At 48.0% G+C, this 27,454-nt stretch overlaps 1 protein-coding gene across 3 annotated transcripts in view; it reads left to right on the forward strand.

Moving 5' to 3' along the window:
- Window positions 1–24,445, forward strand: part of TRAF3 (TNF receptor associated factor 3) — a 109,703-nt gene extending 85,258 nt beyond the window's left edge. Inside the window, exons 8-13 of one of the 3 annotated variants that reach the window (XM_023627716.2) lie at window positions 3,166–3,246; window positions 6,047–6,121; window positions 7,747–7,839; window positions 12,008–12,148; window positions 17,141–17,315; window positions 18,250–24,445. In XM_023627716.2, the coding sequence (XP_023483484.1) occupies window positions 3,166–3,246; window positions 6,047–6,121; window positions 7,747–7,839; window positions 12,008–12,148; window positions 17,141–17,315; window positions 18,250–18,821 (1,137 nt within the window). In that variant the 3' untranslated portion in view covers window positions 18,822–24,445. 3 annotated transcript variants of the gene reach the window in all.
- The last annotated feature ends 3,009 nt before the right edge of the window (window positions 24,446–27,454 follow it).

Raw genomic sequence — 27,454 nt, forward strand, 5'->3', positions numbered from 1 at the left:
AGACTGAGAAGCATAGTATTGAGCCAGGTTGCAGAGGAATCATAGGGTAGACTTTAATAAAATTCAAAAGCAATCAAAATGGAACAGTATTTTGTCTGGCACACATATCTGTGTAATGAAACTTTTTTTCTACATAAAGGAAGTAGAAACACAAAATTCAGGTTTGTGGTTTAGTGGTTACTCCTTGGGGAAAGTTGAGGAGGAGATAGGAGAGGAACACGCAGGTAGATGGAAGTTACTAGTTATGTTCCTGTCCCCAGTGGGTGTTCACTGTGTAGTTATGCTTTATGACTCACATCTGTGTTACATCCATTCTGTGTATGTATCAAAGTTAGTATTTAATTTTATAGACAGGACTGATTTTATTAATATACAGAGAGTTCTTACATACGAATAGATTATAAATTTTTTTAATGGGTGTGTTGTTTTCCTTTGGCTGCTGTAACAAAGTACCACAAAGTTGGCAGCTTAAAACAACAGAAATTCATTCCCTCACAGTTCTGGAGGCTAGAAATCCAAAACCAAGGTATTGTCAGGGCTGTGCTCCCTCTGACGGCTCTAGACAAGACTCCTTCCTTCCCGCTTCCTAGCTTTTGGTGGCTGCGATCCTTGCGTTCCTTGTCTTACAGCTGCATCACTCCAGTCTGCCGCCACGTTCGCATGGAGTCTTCCTGCTGTGTGTCCTCTTCTCTGATAAGGACACCAGTCAATAGATTCAGGGTCCACCCTAAAGCAGTGTGACCTCTTCTTAACTAATTATATCTACAAAGACCCTATTTCCAAATAACGTCACATTCTGAGGTTCCAGGTAGACGTGAACTTTGGAGGGGGAGGTGGGGTCACTATTCAACTCACTATGGTGGACAAAAGCCATGAAAAGGCAATTCACAGGAAATATAAATGATTAGTAAATATCAAAAATATTCTTAACCATACATTATTAAAGAATTGCAGGGGCCGACTCCATGGCGCAGCGGTTAAGTGCGCACGTTCTGCTTCGGCAGCCCGGGGTTCGCCAGTTCAGATCCCAGGTGCAGACATGGCACTGCTTGGCACGCCATGCTGTAGTAGGCATCCCATGTATAAAGTAGAGGAAGATGAGCATGGATATTAGCTCAGGACCAGTCTTCCTCAGCAAAAAGAGGAGGATTGGCGGCAGATGTTAGCTCAGGGCTAATCGTCCTCAAAAAAAAGAAAAGAATTGCAAATCACACTCATTGCCTTTTTCACCTCTTACATTGTCAAAGATTGAAAAGTTTGATAGAATTGACAAGGGTGCAGGAGCATGCTTTCTCAAGATAGTGGGAGTGTGTTTGTGTAGGGTTATTGGAAGCAGCTTGGTAATATCTATCAAAATCCCATTTAAATACCTGTACCCTCTGATACCTATAAAGCCTACTTCTAGAAACTTATTGTTCAGATATTTTTGCACAGATCTGCAAGGATACACAAAGATCTTGATTGGTCTGGCCCTGCCGACCCCCAGCCCCACCTCCCACAGTCCCCTGCCCTGCCCTCCCACTGCCCCTACCCTTGCTTCTTCTGCAGAGCTCCCCCTCTGGGCACCCCCATCACCTCTGCCAGCGCCCTGAGCTTCCCTGTCCCCTTGCCGCAGTGGTTATTGTCTATTTGTGTGTGTTTCTAGCTGTCCTTGTCGGGCTCACCCCAGCACCCTGCGCATGCCTGGCCTGGTGAATGAAGGTGGATCAAGGGCAGGTTCAGGGAGGAGGGGTAGCATCTTTGGAGCGTTTGCCAGCTTCCTCTCCAGGCCCGTGACTGACTCAGTCCTCAGAGCTCCCCTGTAAGGGAGGTCTGTTCACTCCCTCGTTTACAAGTAAGGCAGGGAGGTGAAGCCGTTTGTCCGAGGTTTCCCACTGCAAGGCAAAGAAAGCCTTGAAACCCGAGAACTCATAGGGAATTTGAGCACAGCCAAGTAGAATGGAAAGCTGGTGCTCCTATGTGGTACCCCCTTGTGGGAAGCCTCCTGGTCAGGTTCAGTCCAGTCAAATGCCTTCTCCTGAGCTCTGAATGGACTTGCCCTCAGGACCAAGCCCAGGCGCAGAGCAGCTGTGCGCTGTAGGTGTTATCTCTGAGCTGTTGCAGACCCACAGTGCACCCACTCCTAGAGACAAGAGACTTAAAAACACACCAAAGAAAGCTGACTGGTGCCTGGCTGCAGGCCTCCTCAGAGGTAGGCCACCGTCCTTGGCCCACACCTGCCCAGGCAGACTGAGGTGCTCAGCGAGTGCTCCCCTCGTTGTTCAAGTGAACAACAGCGTAGCTGTGGAGTCCCAGACAGGATCTGAAAAACCAGATTAGGGGAATTGGAAGAGTCCCAGGGCCACAGAGGAAACAGGTTTCCTTCTTGCTTAGTGCTGCCTCCTACAGGAGACTCTCCTCCCACGAGTTGTGTTGTGTAGCATGCAGTTACCTCTCTGGTTCTGCCTGTGTTAATCTCTCTCCAGTGGCCCTTTGTCATGTGTCTGATGGTGCTCTCCAGGGCCCTTGGGTTTGATGTTTTGGGAGTTATTGCCCTCGCTTTGCTTGTGGACAGGTGCACTGGACACGTTCCCGTTAGGTGCCTCTGGCATTGGGTTGAACATTCGCCATCATCCAGGCTCTATAAAGTTGAAATTTGTCGCATCCGGAGAAGGGTTATACCAAAATTTATCAATGTTTTCTATGTCCTAAAGATAATTTAGATAAGATTTCGGGACAGTAACTTAAATACCGAGTAGATCACACTGTTTTCAGGTATTTGAGAAACGTCATTTCCAGACCCCAAACTAAGAGGCCAAAGGAAAACTGTGTTTCTCTCCAGCCAGCAAAGACTGGACACCAGGCTGAGTCCCGGCCTGTCATCTGCCAGCGGCGTGAACGCTGGTTAGGGCCAAGCCTACCTGAGCACGCGTGTCAGGGAAGCTGCTGTGTTCACGCCACCTCTGGCAACCATGCTCCCACAAGTTGCCCTGACTTGTCAGATTTGAGTAGCTCTTTTGAGATGCCTTATTTTGAGGCACTCAAACTATTTGAATGTAAGGTCTCATCCAAATGTAATGTGAGTGTCCTTTGAGTTCACATAGAGACAGTGGGGACATTGGTGGAATCTGAAGGAAGGCGGGTTGTATGTTTCAACGTTGACAACGCTTTCTTTTTCTCCTCCAGAAACACGAAGACACTGAGTGTCCCTGTGTGGTGGTGTCCTGCCCTCATAAGTGCAGTGTGCAGACCCTTCTGAGAAGCGAGGTAAGGGCCTTTTCAGGCGTTTGTGCAGTCCTAGGACTAGTGTGCCAAGAGACTCCACTCTGCCCTTGATAGCTGAAGTCAAAGGTTTTCACAGTTCACAGTAGTGATATGTGTAGTAGAAAAACAATGAAAAACCCCATACTATTTTTTGGAGTCAGAAATTTCAGAAGCAAGCAATTAAATGCTACAAAGTGGTAAATTCAGAACAAAATATTATTAGGAATTGAGAAAAATGGGATTATTTTATAATGCAAGCAAAGGTGACACTTTTTGAAAAGGTTCTAAAAAAATCCTATTTTTAAATCTGTAAAACAGGAATTACTGTAAGGTTATCTCAAGAAAATAAGTTAAGTTAGAGATACTCAAGAGCTGTTTTGGCCATGCATGCTGTGTGGAGATGGCGCTGGGGAGCAGGTGGGCACAGGGGCAGCTCCCACATTTCAGGGGCTACCGGAAGCCACCTGTGCAACCTCCCAGAGGCCATGCGTATTAAACTGTCCTCAGGTACACTTTCTTTAAGGCAAGTATATTTTGCATTAACTTCATGTGATCAGGATATATCCAGATGGAAAAATTCCCAGGATTCTTAATGTTTTTGCATCCGATCCTCACCTAGAGACCCTTTGGTTGCTATTCGGGGAGCTGTCTGGGCACCTGTGGGCTCAGTGGTGCACATGCCCCCCAGTCTCCCAGCTGGTGCCCTTTGTCCTGGGTGCTCTGATCTGACGAGTCTGCTCACCTCAGCCTTTTTCAACATTCTGGAATTTTACCACTGTATATCGGGGAGGGCAGGGTCAGTCTCTCACATCCCCACTTAGCAAGAGGACCTGTGTGTGGCTAGGGCCAGGGACACAGGGTGCTGAGAAGACCCCCGAGAGCCACTCTCACCTGAGGTACGTCCTCCCTGGAAGTTGACTCTGCTGGGTGAAGCAGGAGGATCTTGGCTGGTGACAGTGGTCCCTGGGCCCTGAACGTGCCTCCAGGAGTGGTGGGGAAGTGCATGTAGATTATTTCCATAACCAGAAAGTCTCTGTTAAAGTGAATGTATGAAGAGTTTGGACTGGTGAAATAATTTCCAGGGTTTTATACACTTTCCTAAATTTTTACTCTCTCAGGGCTATCTGAATTAGGGACAAAAGCTGCCTCCATTTTGCCTCTACGTTGTTTTTATCTTAAAAAATCTTTAAACTTGCATTATCTTGGGTTTCTGGTGAAAGGTGTTATTAGTCTGTAGATTGCTTTTGCTTCTGTTCCAAAGCTCCTGTAAATTCTGTAGAGCACTGAGAGTAATGATAATAAAGCCAGTTTAGGAAAAAGTATGACCCTAAATTTATAGTAGTGCACTGAAAATAATGTCAAACTCAGTATTTTCCCGATCTTAATGTTAGGAGCATTAGCTGTTTAGATCCACGACTATATTCATGGAACTAAAAGAATGTATTTTAAAACTTTTAAGTTGAAATTTCTGCGCGCATAGTCTCCTGCTGCGTTTCTGTGCCTGTCACCTGTAATACACCTATTGGGTGCTTTCCTCCAGGTGTAAGCCAGAGCTTCCTGGCTGGGTTCAGAGGAACATCAAGTGTGCTAGGCTGCTAGATCTGTGACCACCATGGCTCTGCCGGGCTCAGAGACTTTCCACCAAGGGTGGCCTTGGCAGTGGTCAGCTGGGTCTCTCAAGCCAACCCCATGGCCTCAGCCCTCCTCTTTAGCAGTTGCAGCAGGACGCGAGCAGTCCTGTGATCCACTTGCCTCTGTCCTACTACTCTGTCCTGGTAGACAGAGGAGACATTGTGGAAATTAACTACACCTGCCAGAGTGACACATCCCATGAGCCTCTGGGAGTGCATGTGGGCTGGCACGTGGAAAACCTGTTCCCAGGGTCACTGTGCACTGTGCTCACACACCCACTTTCCTAATTCAGGGTCTGATTGTCTTCTGTATATAAGATCTATCCCTGGAGTTTTCTGATGAGAACTTCTTCACTAAAGAAGAGAGTATCCTTAAATTATATTAGCCTAATGCATAACACTGTTTTTAAAATGTAGACATTTCAATTCCCTTTTCTCTTGAGGCGGCATTATAAGTGGTTTTTATTTGATGATATGCTAGCATTTAAGCTGAACAAAGGGGTTTTTCCTTGCAAGATGAGTTATCCTTTCCCAATCCCTCTTAATTTTCTTTTGTCAATTAGAGATGACAATGTTAAGCTTCATGTTGTTAGAATGACCTTAGAGGTCTTTAAGAAGCTACATGAATTTATGGCCATACAGAGGGGAAAAAAGTCTTTCAGAAGGAAAAACTCATCTCCAGTTATCTTAAGTATTGAGAGTAATGGTACATCGTGTAAGCTTGCTTTGAAAATATATTTATTTTTGTGCACTGTATATTAGGTGTGTGACCCAGTTGCATCCTGAATGCTTTCTATTTTTTGTGTTTCATGCAATTTTTGTTTATAGTCTTTAAATGTGCATTTCAGTTTATGTTTTTTTTTCCTTTCTTTTTTAAATTCTGGCACTGCAGATGGCATGTCACATTTTGAACAATTTGTTCTAAAGAAGCTGCAAATTTAAGAAATGTTATAGTAAATGTATTTCTGTATATTGGTGTATATATGTGTATACACGTGATGATACCGTATATTTACTGCATATAAGTCTAGGAAGCAGATGATATATACACACCTGTAGCTGATAAACACCATTCGTAATAGTACAACCCAGATGCTATCTGTGCCCTTAATATGTTTGAACATTTTCATGCAAACGTTTGTGCCACAACTCACGTCTCTTTCCCGTTGCAGTTGAGTGCACACTTGTCAGAGTGTGTCAATGCCCCCAGCACCTGTAGTTTTAAGCGCTATGGCTGCATTTTTCAGGTCAGTATCCGACATTTGTCCTTCCCAGTCACTGACATTCTGCCATGAGAAAAAGTTATTATATTAACATTTTAACATGCAAGTTCTGGACTTTTAGTCTTTGTCATGGAACCGAATCACCCTGTTGCATGGGTGACAAAAGCCGCATGTAGCAGATGTGGGTGCTCGCTTTCCATTCCAGTGGTGTTTCGAGACATCAGATAGACACTTATGCTGAGAAGGGAGTCAGTACATTAAGAGACCTACAACATCTAAAACCAGCTAGTAAATGGGACAAATAGGACTGACATATGGTGGGGTTTCTAGATAGACTGTTATGGAAATTGTTACTTGAATATAAGTAAGTATCAAACTGAATGTGGTTTTAGCAGCGTGCACATTGTACACAGTCGTGAGGATCACACACCTGTGTCCATGAATACATTTTATCTACATGCCACACCTCCTAGAAGAACAGTGTGGAGAAGACGTCTCTGTCACTGCCACACCTATGCTGTGAGAAACCTATTTCTAGCTTATTGTTATTTTTTTTAACACGTCTGAGATTGCTAGTGATTTTGAACTGAGTTTTCATTTAAATATATATCTTGATCTTAAAACTGTCAAAGGGCAGTATGTATTACAATTAAAGTATTTTATATTTAATTTTATGTATTATCAATACATTTTTATGAAATCAGTACAGAGATACTGTCATCTTAGTATTTTCTTAGAAAATAGAAAGCCTAAGAGTGAGAATGACTGATAGCATTCCCTTGGCTTTGGTCTCTAATGAGCCTGAGCCCTCACCACCGTTATGTCGTATGTAGTACCATTCATTCTGTGTATGTGTATATATATGTTTTTATATAGCACCACTTATATCAACATATATATATGAATATTCTATGTACAGAGTATATGTTTTGGAGATCATTAAAATGCTTTCTGTGGCTTCTTAATTTTCCAATATCAAAACAAATTATGCTTTCATACCAATTATTTCCTTAAATATATGAAGTACTATTTCATGTGCTTATTACCAACTCTGAAATGGTCTACATCTTATGTACTCTGTAGATTGTTTATGTTTTGTATGTAACTTTCTAAGTATACTTAGAATAGTGAGGAACAATACATTTTCTGATACAGTGTATTTCACTAAGTCATTATTTAAGTAAATTATTTAGAATCCTACTTTGATTACATGGTAACTAGATTATTGTAACAGTATGTAGCTGTATCTGCAGATGTCTAAACATTTTCCATTTATATTTTTAATGAAAAAAATTATAAAGGAACAAAAATATGTCTAAAACTTAATTTCTAACTGTTACAAGTATGAAACACAGATAAGAAGGCACTTGATGAGAAGCTTGAGGAATGAAGAGCATGAACTTGAGATTTTTCTTGTAGAACTTCAGTGTCCTGTCTTTGAGCTGCTCTGTCCTCGCCAGCCTCCTCACCTGCACACAGTAGGGTAGGGGCCCCTGAGCATGACCCTTCTAAGGCGTGGAGATTCCCTCTTAGCTTCACATGAGCAAGTCTCCCCTCTTCGTGTTTAGTGCTGGTTTTAGATCATCTGTTAGTCTTTCCTCTCTAGTGGAGAGAAGTTGGCTTAATGCATTGCATCTTTGTTCTCACAGGGGACAAACCAGCAGATTAAGGCCCACGAGGCCAGCTCCGCGGTGCAGCATGTCAACTTACTGAAAGAGTGGAGCAATTCCCTAGAGAAAAAGGTACGCCACACCATTTCCTGCTTTTGTTGGTTTTAATGATTTCAAATTATTTAAAGAACAAAACCTTTTTTATACTTATTATAGTTTTTGGATCAAAGAAACAGCATATCAAGATAGTGTCAGAAAAGTAAGTTCTCTTCACATGATCTTGAGCTTTATAAATGAAGGTGTTTGTTTTTGTTTTTTTGTTCTTTGTTTTTGAATTGCCAGGCAAGTGTGCAGTACTTTTTTTTTTTTTAATCACATTGTGGTTATTTTAGCATTGAGCTAGAACAAGGATTGTCAGATTTCCAGACCTCCCCTTCTCTGCCCCAACCCTGTTTTTTCTGGCTTTGGTTTTATTTCCCCAACCCTTTGTTTTTATAAATCAAGTTTTATTGGAACACAGCCACACTCATTCAATTCCAATTTGTCCACAGCTGCTTTTGCATTACAACAGCAGAGTTGAGGAGACCACAGAGCCCAAAATATTTATTCTCTGGCTCTTTACAGAAAAAGTTTGCCAACCCCTGATTTAGAAGGTTACAAGTGTGAGACGCTTTATCGTTTTTTGTCTTTTCTAATAGACAAGTAGGGAAAAGTCATTCCTTTATCACTAGCATTACTGTTGATTTTCTCGGCTGACACTTTATGGAAGTGTGGTGGATGGAGCAAGTCCACTTCCCAGACACGCGCGTTCTCTTCCTAGGCTTCTCCTCAAGAGGCCTCAGTGATGGGGCTGTGACTCCTTAGCAAGCACCTTCCTGATATAATACTTCTTCCTGGGAGAGTTGGTTGTGTGGTGTTCAACTCAGCAAGGCCTTCTTTTTGTGAGGAAAGGATGAAAACCTCTAAGAATTGATAGAGAAGTTGTTGTTACAGGATCTCTCATTGTGGCTTATTTACAAAAATCAAAACTTAATTTGATGTTCAACAAATATTTATTGAGAACTTACAGTGGGGGTGTACTAAGATGGATTAGAGCAGCCGGTGGAATGATGTTTGTTTTCCAAATATTTGACTATCTTAAGTGTGAAATCCAAGCAATTTAAAATGTAGATGTACTTGAAAGAATCTGAAAGTTTAAATCAAAACATTTCTATTAAATCTGACATAAAATAGTTTTTTAATATAAATGCTTAAGCTGGAGATAAGCAATGTTAGGATTGGTATGTTGTATGTACATACACAAGTGGAACAGAAGGCAGCTTCTGTTTCACGGTAAAACGAAATTTGTATTAGATAAATCATTCATGATTTTTCCATGAACACATAGTATTTGCTCTAAGTTCAGTGAAGGTTTACCTATTAATCTTTTTTTCCAACCGTCTTTTTGAAGAATTTATTCTGTTTCTGCCTCTTTGAAAATTATTGGCATGGATCTCAGGGCTTTTTGTCTGTCATAGATCCTGTGTTTCTCATTTATTTAAAAGGTTCTTCCTTTCATTTAAAATGAATTGGTTTTGTTTCAGCTGTACTAGTTATGTAACAGTTTAGCGGGTCTCAAGTGTGTGGTTGTCCAGTGGGACGGTTATGGAAGGTGCTGTCACTAAGTTGGCTCCCAGGGATGAGATTGTGAGACGCGTGTGGAGGTTTATCCCGTCAGTTATGCTCTTCTCCTACCCTCCCACTTGGTCATGCTTTCTTCACTCAAAGTGAATGGGTTACATCATTGGACACACTGGGACATACCAGAGTGGCCTGCCTGCACATGGTCCACAGCAGCTTCTCACTCTGTGAATTCCTCATGTGTGTGTAAACTATCACCAGCCCAGCCATACTGAACTCCTGCAAGGATGGGCTGTGTTGCCATGCATTGCCATTGACAGATTTGAAATATTTGCTCTCCTGGGTGTTGCTCAAGGATTAGTCTCTCCCTGATTCTGTCCATGAGAATGACCCTCCTTCAACGCCCCCCACGGAGCCATGCAGGTCTGCCAGGCCTCAGCTCTGTGCATTCTTGTTTGTGTTCATTAGAAGGTGCCTGTCTGTCTCCCCACTGGGCCCAAAAGCAAAGACTGGACAAAGAATGGAAATATTTGTATTTTCTTAAAATGGGAATGTATTTCTCATTATAGAATTATTCGCTTGGAATCTCGTAGGTTATTTTGTTCATCTGTAATAGAAAATAGAATATTTGAACTGGTTCAGAAAGACTGATCGTCACATTCTCCGATGGTCATACTAAAGAAAACTGTTGGGTAAAATCTGAACTTCAAAGCACCCATCGTATTTTAGGAAAGCTTAAATCAAAGGGAGATTTAGAGCTCCCACCAAAACAGGCTGGGGTGCAGGATGTGCTCAGTGAGGAGCGCCTTGGGGAAGGACGAGGAGGCCCCGTCTGCGTCTGCTATGTGGGTGTTACTCCGTGCTTCTGGAAACACGCCTGCCCAGTGGACTTCCCGTGCACGTGACGCCTGCCTAATAGACGAGTGAAAGCAGGCACCTACAGGTGCTCGGCGTTGAGTTCTCTGGTTAAAGTGTATAAATAAATAAAAGTAAGTTTAAATAAGGGAAGTCCCTAAATAAAGAAATTAAGAGTTTGATATGGCATGATGTGTTTTCATCAATGTGAGATACTGCTGCTCACCCTCAAATAGCTTAATATGTTGCAGGAAAAAAATGCTAGATTTTGGAGATATTACTGGAATTTTTATCAAAAGAGTTGGGATGCTTACATGATCTCTCTTTTTTGGGCATGAGAGTAGAGTCTGGGAATTATGCCCAACTTTGACAGATGGGAATGAGTGAATTGTAACTTTAGAAAAGTCAGGAACACTGCTGTGATGCTGCGTGTGTCTTGACCTGGATTGGTGCCAGTTGATCACTTGCAGGAGCCCATGGGCATTTAAGACATCATATTTTAGGAAGAAAAGTCCATTTATACTGAGTAAAATCCCAGGAAAGTAAAGTATCATTTTGCCCGGGAGACATTGCAAGTTTTGTATTCCTTAGTAAATGCATGTTCTAAAATGAAACAGACTGTGATTGTATCCAAAGGCACTGCTTGCCTGAACAGACTGAATATAGAAAGGATGCCTATCTTTAAGCTGGTTCTTCTTTAAAGGGACATCATCAAGAATCAGTTCTTTGTCACACCTGGTTTTGTCCTGAGATGCCTTTGGGCCGTCACCGCAGTAACCATCACCTCACCTCAGTGAACGTCATCATGGTCCTCAGGTGTTAGTGTTATTAGAGAGGCACATTCAGTCCATCATGGAGCTCTCCATCTTGAGGGTGGCAGCTGCAGCCATGCATAGACAGGGACATCATTGGTGGAGGGAGCCTTTCCGAAATGCCCCTTGTGGAATCTCGTGAGAAGGAAGGCCTGTAGGAGTTGCCCTTGAACTCCTCACCCCAGGGGCTTTTAAGACCAGTGTAAATTGGTTCTTGGGAGCTAACTGTTTTTCAGAAAAATATTTTTAAAAGGTCAAAGGTGGGCTTGGAACTGCTCCCCCAGCAGGCCCTTCCTTGGACTGAGGAGGGGTTGAACACAAGCTTTGTGGAAGGTCTCCTCAGGTGGCAGGCCTGGCACACCCACTCTGCAGCGCCATCTCTCTGTTTGAGGGTTATAGGTTGGCGTGAGGATTAAGTGAAGCACATGTGTAATTTTTTATTCTCCCCATGCTTTCTAATTGTGTTGGAAGAGATTTTCAAAGTGTGAGAGATGGCCCATTGGTGGATGTGAAATAATTTAGTGGGTTGTGACTACCATTTTTTAAAGTAAAACAAAATAAAATAGAAAATATCAGGGTGTATTGTAATACCTTTGTGTTGTACTATGGTTTTGTGATACCTATTTTATGTACACAGACCACACACAAATGTAGGTACAAATGGGATGAAATGTAAGTATGTGTATCCTGCTATGCTTCCTGGTCAAAGTTCAAAAGCCACTCTGGTAAAAGATTTATTAGTTTTCAGCAAAAACTTAAAAAGGTTCGCATTCATTCTGAAGTTCAGTCAGCTGTTGCACTTTGCCTCATTGAATTACTACGAGAGATGAGAGAGATGCAGTTTGTAGGATTCCCTGCTAGATTACCAGGGCTTCCATTCCCTGGGTAAACTCCTTCCAGTGAGCTAACAGAAGGCTTATGTTGTGAAAATTTAATTGCTATCTTAATTATTATTAATTAATACTAAAACCTCCTTTTTGCAAAATTGCTCAATTGAAGAATTTCTTTTTCAGGTTTCCTTGCTGCAGAATGAAAGTGTAGAAAAAAACAAGAGCATACAAAGTTTGCACAATCAGATATGTAGCTTTGAAATTGAAATTGAGAGACAAAAGGAAATGCTTCGAAATAATGAATCCAAAATACTTCATTTACAGGTAAGAATCTTAAGACTATGGCTGGACCAAAGGGCAGAGGGACGCATTTGTGTTCTCCTTCAGGACTTTCTCAGTGAGATGCTTGAGCGGAAACCCTGACCTTTCTCGGACAGAGGCAACTTTTTTCTCTTGCTTAAGTGGACTCGGGAAAGGCAGCCTGGGTAGCGTGGGCCCGGCCTGGGGGCCCTCCCTACCTTTGCCCTCGAGAGCCAGCTCCATCACCGCTTTCTGTGCCTTTGAGTCACTGGTGGTGAAATAAGACTTATGGTCTGGGTTTTTAAAAATTAGCTGTTTTTATTATTTCATATTGTTCATATGTTCATGTGTAAAGTTTCACTTCCTAAAGTGAAATGAAGCCAAACTATTTTGTTGTGAATTTTTGTGTGACACACATACTCACCCCACTTTTTTCACCATAGTGATCCAAAGATGCCTCCAAAACAAACTCGTAGACTTTGCTGCTCTGAAAAAGGTGATTGTATAAATAGGCCTCATTAAAATGCTGCTCCTCGTTTCCGTTATCAGCACAGGTCTCCATTAGGCACTTGTTAGCGTCTTATTTTTGTAAGTACTATCTACACATTAGCTTGCTCATAGTGTACATTCATTATAGTAATTCCTGTGTATCACACACACCCGTGAAAGAATCACTAACACGTTGCCAAAATGGTTTTTCAGTGCTTACACTTAGGGTGTGTTTCCCTAAATTATCTGGAAGAGAAAATATGTCTCATAGCTCAGAGTCACAGCATCTTTGGGAATGCCTGTCCTCCCATTTTAACATCAGAGATTAGTCATAGTGCTTTGAATTGCATACGGATTTATTAAATTTGTTTCATTTGTATTAAACTTTGTGGTTGTCCAGGGACAAGGAAAAGCACAATAAAACATTAGATTACATTAGAAAAGATACAAGTCGTTAGTATTGAATCAAACCAAAAAAGTAGTGTTAGCTAAAACACCCACAAACCTTCTGCTGGGCATCACCTGCAATTTGCTGAGTGCCCATGGAGGTGTGGGTCAGAATGTCCAGACAGAGACCTATCTCCACTCAGGTGGCTCCGCTCACCTGCGCTGTCTGGTGAGCATTTCTAGCTCTTGGAAACGTAGCTGCCGTGTGTGACTTGGGCCTCAGAGAGGTGCCATGAAAGGCCAAAGAAGTTAGTGTTATGCTAGAAAACCACTTGTTAAAAATATCAGCAATAGAAGAAGAAATGAATAAGTGGTGAGTTCACTTATAACATCATTTATAACAACAAAAAATTAGAATATACATAAGGAAGTCATAGAAGCACTTAGCCGAAACCTCAGAGATTTTATATGCATTCGTCTTCTCCATTTCCCCCTCTTCCAATATGAAAAGTTTGAATTCACTTTAATTTACTTTTTAGTAAAGTTTAGTCATTCCGCTGTTTCTGATTTATGTCTTAAAGCTTTTGTGATTGAATAAATCAACAAGACCTAAGTCAGAAAGAAAGCAAGGAGCCAAAGTCCGGGAGCCCAGAGAGGTGGAGAGGGAGCAGCCACCCACCACTGTCAGGCTCTCCTTGACTGGTGATAAGTAGGAGGGTGCTGACCCGCCAGTCCTCTCCTCCACAGAAAGAAGAGCATGGAGGAAAATAGGCTGTGTTTAAAGAAAGGGCCTCCGATCAGACTGGATGCTCAACTCCTGATTTCCTTAAGTGCAGGAACAAGAGACTGAGAGGTGCTGAGAACTCCTCAGGGTGCTTACCATTTCAGTAGAGTGGTTTGCGTAGAACTGCATCCAACTGGATGATTTTATGAAAGGTGAGATTTAGTTTTACCTTTGATATCACTGTGGAGTTGGCAACATTTGGCTGGTGACAAGAGAAATTCTGGACTGTCAGTGTTTCTGAAAACATTGATTGAAAACCTCTGTGGACAGGATGCCTGGGGATGTTGGCTGTACATGAGACACATTCGGCCAAGAGGCACTTTCTCTCCACTTCTTCCAGACTCTTCTCCACCTCTTCACCCAGAGCCTGGGTCAGACATGCACCTCTTATTTTTCATTCCTCACCCTGGAACCCTCCCAATTGCCTGGAAAAGAATTTATCTTAAACACTGTACTGTGGCCCAGAAAGCCTTATATGACTGAGCACTGTTACACCTTTCCAATTTTGCCATGTCCTCCAGAGGGTAAGGGACCTTCTCTCCCCTTGCCTTCCTTTCCTGACTCTGGCTCCTCCTCAGATGCCTGAGATGTTAGTGTAAACACCTTCTCCTCTGGGAAGTCTTCTCCCACCCCTGCCATCCTCGGTGCTCCCTCAGCCCCTGCATTGGTCCACCTTGGTGGTGACAGACGTGTTGATCTGTTGTCTTCTTCCTTGTCTGATTCTCCAGTAGACCCTAAAATTGGAGCGCAGAGTTCCTGATGGCCCTGGACAAGGTGGACAGGGATGCAATCAGTTGGTTAAAGGGAGTGGAATTTAGGAGTGTTTGCTTTTGCTGGCCCAGGAAGGGTAGTTTCTTAATATTTTACTTTTTAAACAACCTGTTTTCCCTAATTAAAAATACAGCCTAGCTGTTAGTTTAATTCCCACGTTCCTGTTGTTAGCAGGAACTCTATGAACTGGTCACTCTCTCAGTCAGTGGGTCTGCGGGACGGAAGTGGAGCAGCGCGGGGCTGAAACGGAAGGACCAGCAGCGCTCCGTCCATGTGGCCCCTTAGCTCGGCCCATGAGCACCACCTGCATTGTCTCATTGGACAATGATTGGTCCCCAGGTCCCTGTGGCCCAAATGGTAAGAAGTGACAGAGAGATGGTGGTTTAAGCCCTAAAGTGCACAGTGCATGAGACTAATAAATTGGTGCTCTCTGATAGCACATCTTTTGATTAGGATTTATGTATGTAGTGTGAAATCTCTGCCATTTATCTCAGCTCCTGAGTTCTTTTTTCTAATAAAATCCCACACCTGCATTTAAGATTGATTTTTATAGAAACACTTCGGTGGCTGAGTAAAGATTGCTCGCCAAGAATGAAATCCTGTTTGCTGCACTTTACAGAGAAAACTTGATTTAGATTGGCATTCTGCTTTGAAACCATATCATTTATACAAATTTTGAAAAGTCTAAAAATAGCGTATTTTCCCTTGCTGTGCGTGGAGCTCCGTTAAGTAATTTGGTTGAGCCTTGTCTGTGTGTGCGTGTGTGTGTGCATGTGCTCCCGTGTGCACGTGTGCTCCCTCCTGCCCCTGCACCGTGTGCCGACTGTGTTACTGGGTTGTAGTCAGGGGCCTTGCTGCCAGGACAGTGGCCCTCATTTCAGACTCCGCAGTTCCGTTCTTGAGATCACCGTGTGCCTTCCTGCCACCGTCCCGTGCACGTCACAGTCTTGGAGAGGAGGCAGCGCAGCGTCATCCCTTTTTTTGCCTCAGGGGCATGAGGCCCACGCGTGATGAGTGGCTTGTCCTGGGCCATCCTGCAACTCATGGTTTACTCCTGGCTCCATCAGGTCACAAAATGGCATCTCTCAGAACTGTCATTGATTATTTCCATTTTCATTAACTTCCCTGTTTTACTCATTGGTATCCACATTAGCTTAGCTTACAGTTTTAGTAGGTAGAGTACGTGAGCACAATTAACAGACACTCATGAGAATTATGTCATGGATTTGGATGTTCATTAAGGTCAATAGTATTGTCCCCAGAGAATAGGCTTTGTGAACTACTTAAATATGCCTCTAGCCATATATATTTAAAAATAAAGTGACATCAGAGCAGAAAAGTATTCTTTAGAGAAGTCATTTTCACTTTTTAAATGTTACCTAATATCGAGGTTTCTTGGAAAGAAGAGGAAGAATAACACTGTGCTTTTACCCCAAATAAGTAACCCAAACCTACCATGTTTGTTCCTTCATGGTTATTAACAGCCAGCAAAGGTGCTGAAATGTAAATGTTTAAAAATAGGCTTCCAGAAGGAGAAGTGAACGCAGCAGGTCCCCGGGGCTCTCCCCTGTGTGGCCGCAGCTTCAGAGGCGGCCCCGTCACTCCATAGCTTCACTGGGGACTAGACTACCCAGACTCATGAGCTTTCTTTCAAACATGCAAATTCTTTTTGAAAGTAAAAACCCTTTAGGTCTCCAGCTTCCTCTAACAGATGAGCACACCTGTCCTTTAAAGCAGACCGGGCACCCTAGCTGGGGCACGCACCTCGTCCCTCCAGTTACTGTTATAAATGTAAAATGGTCTGTGTGTTTCTGGAAAAAAGGTTTTTTGAATTATTTAAATTAAGATAGCATAAAGTCAAAGCTCGCCGTCAACAACCACATGTTCATCAGCAGTATTTCTGTGCCCCAGTGGACACGGGGTGCTGGGCATTGAGCAGGTGGAGGAGGCAAAGCCCCCCTCTCATAGGCGTCAGGGCCCTTGGTTTCACCCAGAGTCTGAAGACCTGCCACCAGGGCCCTTTCCTGCTGCCAAACCCGTGCAGACCGTCAGATCACTGGAGCAGGTGGCAGGGTGGTAGCAGCTCTCTCTCCTGGGTCCCAGAGAGGGTTCTGGGGTGCTCTCCACAGCCACAGAGACAGCGGCCTCTCCAGCCCTGGTTGGGGGGCGGGCAGCCAGGTAGGAGGCCCATGTCGTTTCGCCACTGCTGATGGCTCAGCCCTTTAGGAGATGGAGGCCTTCAGACAGAGCCAATGGATGTGATTCCAACATCCTGAACTCGAGACCCTAGGACAGAGTGATGGGGGGCTGCCTGCCCTGCACTTGGCAGGGTGAGGCCTCTCTGTGCCTCAGTCCCTCCTCTGGGAAGTAGGGACTCTTGGTACCTATGTCCCCTGAGATACATTGTGGGCATTAGACAAAATGCCCTGTTGTAGAGCTGGCATGGGGCTTCTGAGCTGGTCTCGTCCAGACCGGCTCTCAGCTGATTGCTCTGTTCCTAACTGGCTGGTGTTTGGTGGTGGTGGCCCAGTGTTTTCCGAGAGTTCTAACTGTGTTTTGCCTTTTTGATGCCTTTGGTTTGGAAGCGAGTAATAGACAGCCAAGCAGAGAAACTGAAAGAGCTCGACAAAGAGATCCGTCCCTTCAGGCAGAACTGGGAAGAAGCTGACAGCATGAAAAGCAGCGTGGAGTCCCTCCAGAACCGCGTGACAGAGCTGGAAAGTGTGGACAAAAGTGCAGGGCAGGCAGCTCGGAACACAGGTGAGGGTGGGTGGGACAGGAGCAGGGACAGGTCTGGGAGGGACCTGGGTCAGGTGACATGTGTCTTGGACTACTCTTGGCCAAGTCCTGGGACCCCAGGTAACTGCTGTGGCTTGACTTGATGGGGTAAGTGGTCCATTAGGCACCTGCTGCCTTAGAGCGGAGCTTTCCAGTACAGATGACACGCATGCAGAGGTGTGATGCTTCTCCTGCTGAGATGTCTTTGGCAGAGACGAAAGCATTTCCCACTTAGTCTTGTCCCTTCCGTGTGAGGCCTGTGTGGTAGAGAGTGGGCTTGCGGTGGACGCCAGGTAGAGAGTAGGTCTGATGGTTAGAGTGTTCTCGGCCCAGCTTGTGAAGGCTCAGGGCACAGAAGGTGACACATAGGTGAGGCAGAAGACCCAGCATATTCAGCCAGCGTGTTTCTGATACCTAGAAGCATCCTGGGGCTTGCTACTTTGGGGACTGAATGAATATTCTGCATATTTGCATGAAAAGGGTTAACGGTGACAGGAACAGGGATTATCTTGACTCACGTGGGGTTGGATTAAGCAGGCAGAGGACGTGGAGTGGAGTGGACAGAGGAGCATCTTCAACTCAGGGCACAGGTGACTGATCATCGAGGCTGGAGAGCAGGGGGATGTCAGCAAGAGGACAGCCATCCCCTGCCCCCAGCTGTGCTCCAAGGGGACAACGTGGGATGTGTCCCTCAGGGTGTTGCATCTCAGCAAACCGTGGCTATGGGTGTTGGGGGCCCACGTGGTATAGGATCGGATCTGAGGCCTTTTTCAGGACATCTACATGGCATGTGTCCTCTACCCGATAGCCACAGTGGTTTTATGTTGCTTAATTCAAATGCTGGTGGGGATCAGCTTCTCCAGCCTTTCAGGTATTCACGTGTCTCCCTCACCCCGTCTCTCCTCGCCTGCGCTAGGCTTGCTGGAGTCCCAGCTGAGCCGGCACGACCAGATGCTGAGTGTTCACGACATCCGCCTGGCTGACATGGACCTGCGATTTCAGGTCCTGGAGACCGCCAGCTACAATGGCGTGCTGATTTGGAAGATCCGAGATTATAAGCGGCGGAAGCAGGAAGCTGTCATGGGGAAGACCCTGTCCCTTTACAGCCAGCCTTTCTACACCGGCTATTTTGGCTATAAGATGTGTGCCAGAGTCTACCTGAACGGGGACGGGATGGGGAAGGGGACGCATTTGTCGCTGTTTTTTGTCATTATGCGTGGAGAATATGATGCACTGCTTCCTTGGCCGTTCAAGCAAAAAGTGACCCTCATGCTGATGGATCAGGGCTCCTCTCGCCGTCACTTGGGAGACGCGTTCAAGCCAGACCCCAACAGCAGCAGCTTCAAGAAACCCACCGGGGAGATGAATATTGCCTCTGGCTGCCCAGTCTTTGTGGCCCAAACTGTGCTAGAAAATGGGACATATATTAAAGATGATACCATTTTTATTAAAGTCATAGTGGATACTTCGGATCTGCCTGACCCCTGACAAGTCACTGGGGAGGTGGATTGAGCAGAAGGCAACTCCTCTGGGGGGTTTGAACCGGCTGTCTCCACCGAGGTCCTCGCGCTCAGAAAAGGACCTTGTGGAACGGAGGAAGCGGCAGAAGGCGGCCGCGGGCCGGCGGGAGGAGCCACGCGTGAGGATAGACCTGACATGTTTTCTATAGACTAGTACTACTGCACTCTGAAAAATTATTTATCCTTCAACAAGAGAAATACTGCTGTCAGAGAAGGTTTCCATTTTTATTTTTAAAGATCTAGTTAATTAAGATGGAAAACATATATGCTGAACAAAGAACCATGATTTTTCTTCCTTAAACTTGAACACCAAAAAAAGAAAACACACACACACACACACACACCTGGGGTAGCTGGACATGTCAGCATGTTAAGTAAAAGAGGAATTTATGAATTAATAATGCAGTTCTGATATATTCATTCTAAAATTCAAGAGTGCAATCTTGTTTCAAATATAGTATATTGTCTATTTTTAAGGCCTCATCTGGTCTCTGTTTTAATAATTTGTTTGTCAGAAGACCCTGCAGTACACTTAGGTCTTTTTTGAAAGTCTCTAAATTCAGAATCATTTTTTAATTTAAAGTTCTAAAATAATTATTACTGCAAGCATTTTATTTTAAAACGTTGATAGACTGATATTTCTTGGAAGAAAATGTAAAATATCTAACACTGGTTATCACTTGTGATAGGAAAGAGAATATTCAATCTGTTGTTATTTCTCGTTAGAAATGTAAACCTTCAATATCTGTCGTAGTTAATGACACTACTTCAAAATTATTATGAAAGGAAAATTGCTCATGGATGCTGTGCATCATTTTCAGATTTATAATTGTTTTCACCCTAAAATAGGGCATTAGTTGAACTTTGGAGTTCTAAACAAAATCCTGTAGGTTTTTAAAATTCTGCCCCATGTGTTCAGACAAGCTCTCTATTGCTGACAGCAGCGACCTTCAGTGCCCAGTGTCCGGGGTGGGCAGGTGATTGTGCTGAAGGAGGCCACAGCAGATGTGTTTCTTCATTCTGTCATGTTGCTGCATTTTGTTAACAATCTCCAAAAGCGACATCTTTGCATAGAGATGGTGGCATACTGTACATGTGCCTTAGATGTGACATGCTGCTTCTCGACCCTAGCTTTGTGTTCACTGTAATTCTAGAAAGTGATAGTTCAACCAGACTTTTCTCTCGACTACTAGATCTTTGCCTCTTCGAGGTCCTCAGACAGTTCCATACCTGCTGAGGTACCCAGGCTCCATCGTCAGCTTTGGGAGCCTCCACTGCTTAGTTATCAGATTCCAAATCTCTAGGCCCCAAAAGCGAGCCGCCTAGTCCCTGCGCTGGCTTGGTCCCAGCCCCGAGGCAGGAGTGTGTCTCTCTGTCCCCACCTGGGCTGTGGGAGCCCACACCACTCGAAGCAGAGCCCTCTGAGCATTCCAGAGACCGCCGCTCTGGGGGGCCAGCCCAGGCTGACTGACAGGCATTCTGGAACCACCACTCTCTTGAGAAAGGTGGTCCCGGGTTCCGTCGTCCCAGCCTGCGCCTACCCAGATGGCATTTTCTCAACTCACTGTTTACCTTCTCTCAATGGTCCAACTGTGATTAGAAGCCGGAGCCCTGCCTCCTGTGCCCCTTTGCTATGCACCACGCTTCATGGGTGCTCTTACCACTGATGGGTGCTACACGTGACGGGTGCTTCTTAGGCAAAACCAATGTGTGTGAACCACCGCATCTGTGCCACTCATCCAAAAGACGCGCCCACAATTGGCCAGCTGGGCTGCGCACCTCAGACTGCCTGCCTCTGGGCTCCCCCGATGGTGGCGCGGGGACGGCTGGGTTGGTGCCCAGTGGCCCACCATGTCTCTGGTGCTGCCATCTGCCTGGGTGTGCCTTCGCCCCAGTGCCTGCTGGAAGTGCCCTCCTGCACACCGTCCCCATGCTTCCATAAGTGACCTCGTTGGTTCCAAGCACCTGCCACGCCCTTTAGCAGTCAAAACCCCCAGTTGTCTTCATCTGCTTTCCTTCCTTCACTCCCCTGGGATTGCTTTGAGGGCGAATCGGCATCATCGGTTCTGCCCGTTAAGGAGTCGTGTGTCCCCACTCATAGAGGAAGAACTTCCTGCAGGTGCTGTGGAACCACTGTTCCCTCGAAGGTGTCCCCAGCCTCCTCCAGGCCTTGCTCCAGTTCTGTCTTGGAGCCCAGAGGAGGGAGGGCGCCTGGCAGTCCCTACCTGGCCTCAGGTGGCTTTTCTGAGGCCAGGGATTACCAACAGGGACATCCCTGCGACTTCCTCCCCCTTCACTGAAAGTACGGACAATATCAACAAACTTAGGATAAGCGACATCTTAGTCTGGTAAAAAACAATTCTTTCCCTCCCCTGGGCTGACATCCTGCTGCGGATGGGCCACCTGGCAGCGCTCCTGGAAGCGTCCGACCCTTGGAGGAGGCTTCTCCAACAGCCCCTCCCAGATGCTCCTGTGGGAGACGGTAGGCCCTCCTGGCCTCCTCCCGGGGAGCCCGTAGGACATGGCTTCAGTAGCTGGCACCGTCCCCTGGAATGAGGACGTGACACGGCAGAAGCTTCCTCCTGTGGCTTGATAGTGGTAATGGGGTTGGATGCCTTTGGCCTCTGTTCTGTGCACAGTCCCCTCTTGTGTGCCGGGACTTGCTGGAAAGCAGCCTCCTGGAGGACTTGAGTGTGTGACATGCCCTGACTGCACGTGCCTCGCATTGCTCCACCCGACTCCTTGGTGTCCTTGTTTGGTGCTCGCCTCATTTGTGGTCTCTGCGCGGCCAAGGCCCAGTTGCCTGGCCTGGAGCGGTCGGCCCTCCCCACTTCACAGGGTCCCAGCGACAAGTGAAGGGTATCGTATGTGGTGTGTACTAGGTGCGCTTTTCCCATTTACCAAAAGTGACAAAATTCCCCACAGGATGAAACTGTTCCTATACTTTAGAGAAATCAACACTGAGTCTTGTGCACAAATTAAGCCAGTCGGCGTCCCCGTCAGCCTCGTCCCGGAGATGAAGACAGCATCTCTCCCGGCCTTGGGTGGGTCTCTGGATGGGCACTGGGCTCGCCCCTGGCCGTGGAGGCTGCTGGGGTGAGAGATGCTGGCACTAGGGGGCTGCCAGGCGAGGCGGGGACCTGACCTCCAGGGCTGGGGTTTGAGCAGGGGGAGCTTGGGTGTCTGGGGCTGGGTGTGATGGTATGGGGCCAGCTTTGGGGGGCTCGGCATGGTCGGCGCAAGTGAGGGCCCCTTCCCACAAGGTTGGGCTCAGGAGTGGGCCAGGCGGCATTTGGCCTTGGGGACTAGACCAGCCCTGGGTGGGCTGGAGTTAGCGTAACTAGGCCTTTTTTACAAGTTGGGTTTTTCAGTTTCCCAGGTTTGTAGGTAACACAGAGCAGACAAAGAGGGATTTGTGTAAATTGTTCTAAGACCTATCAAACAAGAGGGTGGCGCTGACCCCCAGAGAGTGAGTCATGGGTGCACGTCCACTGTGCGGGTGGACAGAGGAGGGGCTTGGTGGCCGCTGTCCAGCCCCGGTTCACAGCCCGCTCTCTGTGAGATAGAGCAGGGTCTGTGAGGCAGCGCGCGCCGGCCCTAAACGCTGAAACGGCTGGGTGAGCGGGAAGGCTCTTGGCCAAGCAGCCCCTTCCCTCCCCTCCCTCCTCTCGCCTTCCCCGCCCTGTGACCCCAGAGGGCTGAGTGCGGGAAAGCCTGCCCTCCCTGGTGGCCACCTCTACCAGGCCCTTCAGCTACCAGCCCAATGCCAGTGGGCCCTCTGGCAGAGCTGATGCCCCCAAGGCTTCCCCTAGACCGCCGCGGCCCACCTTGGTGAGAACAGGGGACAGCCAGCCCCTCTCCAGACAGCCTGTCTCCTCCAGGGGCCTCAGCTGCCCGGGGCCGGGGCCACATGTCCCGGTTGACGCCCGCAGTCCCGACGTCATCAAGAGTACCCCCTTCACTCTCGGCAGTGTCGTGGTGGTGGTCACCCGTGGCAGTCCTGGCATCTTGCAGCTGGTGGGCAACATCAGGCAGAGGAAAGGGTGTCTGGATGGACCCTTAAACACAGTAGGGTCCCAAGGTGGGTCCTTTCCTCGTCAGCCCGAGGTGGGCGGGGGGAGAGGCAGGACCCCATCTTGCACCCTGGGGGTGCCCTGCCTCCAACAGCCGGGGACCACACCTCCTTCCCCTTCTACACATGAGGGAGTGCTGCAGGGGCTATCGTTCTGGCCCCTAGCATCTCCGCCGATCTCCAGGGGCTTGGTCAGGAGCTCAGACTCCTCGTGGGGCCTCTTGCCCAAATCTCAGCCCTCCAAAAAGTGTCCCTCTGCTTGGGGTAATTATCAGTGCTGATAAGGGCTCAGGCAGAGCTATAAAATACTATTTTTTACTTCCAATCCAGATCTTTCCTTACTAAAGTGCAGAGGAGAGCTGGGGAGAATTCCGGGAGCTCCTTTGCATTTGTGAGGTGAATGAGGGGTCTGTCACCCAAATCTACTTCTCAGCCTAAGACCATGGTTCTGTCTTCCGTTTGCAAATCTTGATAGTTCTGTTTTCTCCAAAGTAGAATGTGTCCACTAGGGTCCAGGTCAGATGAGGACAATGTGAGGCTCCAGTGTCGGCGGGTGACCTGGTCAGCATTACTGTCTATCTGGGCAGTGCTGGTTGTCACCAGGGAGCCAGGGCCAGTGGGGGAAGGGAAGGGAGGCAAGACCCAGAAGCATCCTAGGGGCGTTTTCCGCTGGCCTTGGGTGACCAAGTCTCGAGGTCAGTGTGTTTTGAGGAGGCCCAGTGGCACCAGGCAGTGCTTGCATTTCATTTCTCCTGCTCCTGCTGTTTCTTGAGTCTGTCTTGTGAACTCTCGCAATGAAAAGGAGGCAAGAGTCCGGGATGGCTGTACCACTCCTGTAATTAGTGGTGATTGCTTTTTATAACTCAGTCCCCGTAGACAAGGAAGATAACCTTCAACAGCAAATTAAATGACTTAATTGATAAACACAAAAGCCGGCATTATTTCCAAGGATTTCTATAAGAATTACCTGTAGAGTCCCATCTGTGATGAAGGAAGTGTGTAAATCCGTGTAGACAATCGTGTAACATTTTTAGAGCTGCATTCTCTCTGATGGCACACCTCTTCGTTCAGTTCTGTTACCCAAAACAAAGACCAAAGAAGGCCGATCTCTCATTTGACTCTCTATTTTTAACCTGCCTGTTTTAAAATTGCCGTCCGTAGTAACCACTCGCTGTGAGGACCCATCTTGACAGTCCAAGTGATTGTGACCAGTGATTTACGTCCTGTGTTTTTTGCTCTTCTAAGAAAAAACAGCAAAAAGACAGTATAAGTTATTGCTCAGCAATAATCATGTTGTTAATGTGAGTTAACAACATGTCTAATTTTCTGATAGCATTATTATGTTTTATATTTTTGTTTACTGTATACTGTGTGTGGTTTTATTTGGTATTTATTTGTGTTTTGAGGTCTTGCAATGTTTTTGTGTTTCTGATGCTGATAACTAAAGTTTGTAAGAGTGTAGAATGCCAAACTTTGAAATGCTAAACTGTCTATTAGAGGAAAATAAATCTGACTAAGGAGTCCTGGTTTCTTTATCACACTGTCTCTCACAGGCGTCGGGAACGGCTGCCTGGCAGTGACCCTGGGCCTGGGGTGAGGGCATCTCACTCCTGCTGGGGCCTCCCAGGCTCTTCCCTCAGAAGGGGCCTGCGCCAGGGCCGGCCATCTGGGCAGCAACCTGTGTGGTCACACAGGGCCCCACGCTCAGAAGGGCCCGTACTTGGAGCGGTGCTCTGCTGTCACCGCCTTGAAATTCTTAATTTTTGAAAAAGGGGCCCTGCGTGCTCATTTTTCACTGGACCTGCCGTGGTTTCCTGGCCGTCCTTTCCGGCGATGGCTCTGACCTAGAGGGAGTCCTGGGGGGACCAGTGCCCCCAGCAGCTGCGCTCTCAAGTCTATGGCTTGGTCCAGAGCAAGCAAGGTGGCCCTCACCTTCCCGCCAAGACCCTGCCTGGGCGTCTGGCACCGCGGAAGCGGGTGAGTGGGGCCCGCAGACCTGGGGTCCTGTCCCAGTTCCACCACTTGATCAGCCATGGGACTTTGGGCCCTTTGAACCTCAGTTTTCTCATCTGTCAAATGGAAGGACAGCATGTGCCTCCTTTCTGAAACAAGGTGGTTATTAAAAAGCCATACCAGTGCTGACACTGCAGGTGGTTGTTGGGGCTCTGGTGACATCTTCTAAGCAGCTGCTCATAGTAGGAAGGTCAGAGGGAACAGGGCTGACACTGCCCCCTCCCCAGCTCAGCACCAACGTGGCTGGTCTCACAGTTCCACAGGTAGTCACATGGGTCAGGCCCGGGAGCAGGAAGCACTGCATCTCCCTTGAGGTCCCCCCTGAATTATCAGATGTCAGGGCTGCTTTCCAACACTGGTGCAAAGACCCTGGGAGCTGCCTGCCCCTCCCCCTCTGCCGCTGCTCCTCCAAGTGTCACCACTGCAGCCCCACTTGGCCACTGGAGCGCCATGCTCAGCCTCACCCCCCCTTCTCAAGTCACAGCTTAGGGCCAGGGCCAAGGGGAGAGGCCGTCAGCCTCCCGGTGTGGCCCACTAAGCAGCTGGAAGAGGTGGGTCCAGGAACAAGTCCCCAAGGGCTGCTCCCACCCAGGGTCTCGGGCTGGCCTGGAGGTCATTCATGGGCCTCTCCGTTTGCTCACAGTCACCTAGTGGCCACACTGCTCCCGTTGTCCCCAGGCTGATGGTGGCCTGAGGGCCCCACTGAGAGTCCTCCTCACCCCACATCCGTGGGACTGCTGGCAGCACGTGACGGGGAGCCATGGCCCCCCAGCTCTTCCTAACATGGGCTCCCATCACCCAGGAGCTGCCCCGAGAAGGAAGCACAGCCTCGTCCGTCCCTCTGGGGGGTCCCGAGGCCACACACGCCTGTGGTGAGGGGCTTGCGCTCCATCCATCTCCCTGGACACTCAGGTTTGGCTTCCCATGGCCGCCTTGACCACACCAGGGTCACCGAGGGAGATTCTGGGTGGCCCACAGCCACCGAAGTCAGAAGCCCTGAGGACGGCCCTGCCCACCCGGCCGGTGCACAGTGGGGACGGCCTGGGGGCTGGGCAACCCGAGGCCCAGAGCCAGCAGACATGGAGCCACGTGTACGGGGGATCTCCAGCCCCTTTTGAGGGGCCGTCAGCAGGGATTTCAGAAACTGGATCCTTCTCTCACCTTCTGGAGGTTTTTTCCTGAGTCCTGCGGGAAGGGAAATGGGCATAACCCAGCAAGAAGAGACACCGGCTGGTTGCGCCTGGGCTGAAGGCGCTGATGGGACACTGGGCAGAGCCGGACACAGAGCTGGCCATCTGTCCAGCAGCAGGAAGCAGGCATGAGGAGAAACAGGGTGTCCTGAGGGGCTCCTCCTGGGACCCGGTGTCCTGCCCCACCGGAGCCCAGACCTCCCACGGGACTAAGGTGGCAGTGCGTCAGACCAGCTCGGGGTCGGCCCTGGGGCAGCCCGGCTCCACCAGGAGGCCGCAGACCAGACCTGCGGAGCAGCCAGGCGGCGGGGGACCCTTGCTGCCTCCCTCAGCACGGGGGACAGGGACCCTGCGAAACGACACTTCTTCAGGGTGAGCTGGGAACTGGCACGGAGCGAGAGCCGCGCTCAGCCCGCGGATCGACCAGCCATGCCCCGAGGGGCCGCGTTCTGAAGGTCCCTTTCAAGTCCGAAAAGCACGGCCGGGAGAGGGGGCGCAGCCCGGAGCCCTCCCTGCTCCTCGCTGGCCTCCCGTGACGGCTTAGGTGGCGCTCGGACCTGCCCGCGGGCCCTGCAGGACGGTCCTGGAGTCCCAACCAGTGATGGCCACAGACGTGGTCGCTCGCGGGTGTCCTGGAAACGGATGCTGTGTGACCCAAGTCCCGAAGCCACAGCATGTGTCGCCACCACCACCAGGAGAACCGAGGCACTACGTTCCCACCGCCCTTAGAGCGAGGCTCGCTGCTGAGGGCCCGCGGGGCCGGTGTCCCTTAAGGGTTTCAGGGCTGCTTGGAGGCCTCCAACACGTCCCCGCTTCCTGGACAAGAACATAGACACCGAGGCGAAGCTCTGAGTGCCCCCAGCCTCAGGGTCGGCCTTGGCGGGGGGCAGAGCTCGGAGTCCACGCGCTGCTCCCCTCGCCCAGGCCCCAGGGAGCTGCGGCGCCCGTCGGCACTGGCAGGGGCGAGGGCCGGATCTGAGGGCGAGAGAAGGCTGGCCCGGGGCAGGGGGGTGGTGTTAGGAGCGAGGACACTGCGGCAGGCCCCAGCCCTGGGCACGTGGCTGAGGTTTTCCTCGTCTGTAAAATGGGACTAAGGCGGTGGCGGGTGCACAAAACCCGTGTGAAAAGCACCCTGTGTGTGTATGTGGGAGGGACGTGTGCCATGTGTGGGGGCCACAGGCCTGGCAGGAGACACCCTGTGGTGACCTTGTCCCACTGGGTCGAGTGGCTGGGCCCTGGACCTGGCCTCAGGTCATTCAGCCGGGAGGTCTTGGACCCCCGACAGGCACCCTATGGGTGGTGGATGACACGGTAGCCATGGCGCTG

Source organism: Equus caballus, chromosome 24 (genome assembly GCF_041296265.1).
Source record: "Equus caballus isolate H_3958 breed thoroughbred chromosome 24, TB-T2T, whole genome shotgun sequence".
NCBI classification, from domain to species: Eukaryota; Metazoa; Chordata; class Mammalia; order Perissodactyla; family Equidae; genus Equus; species Equus caballus.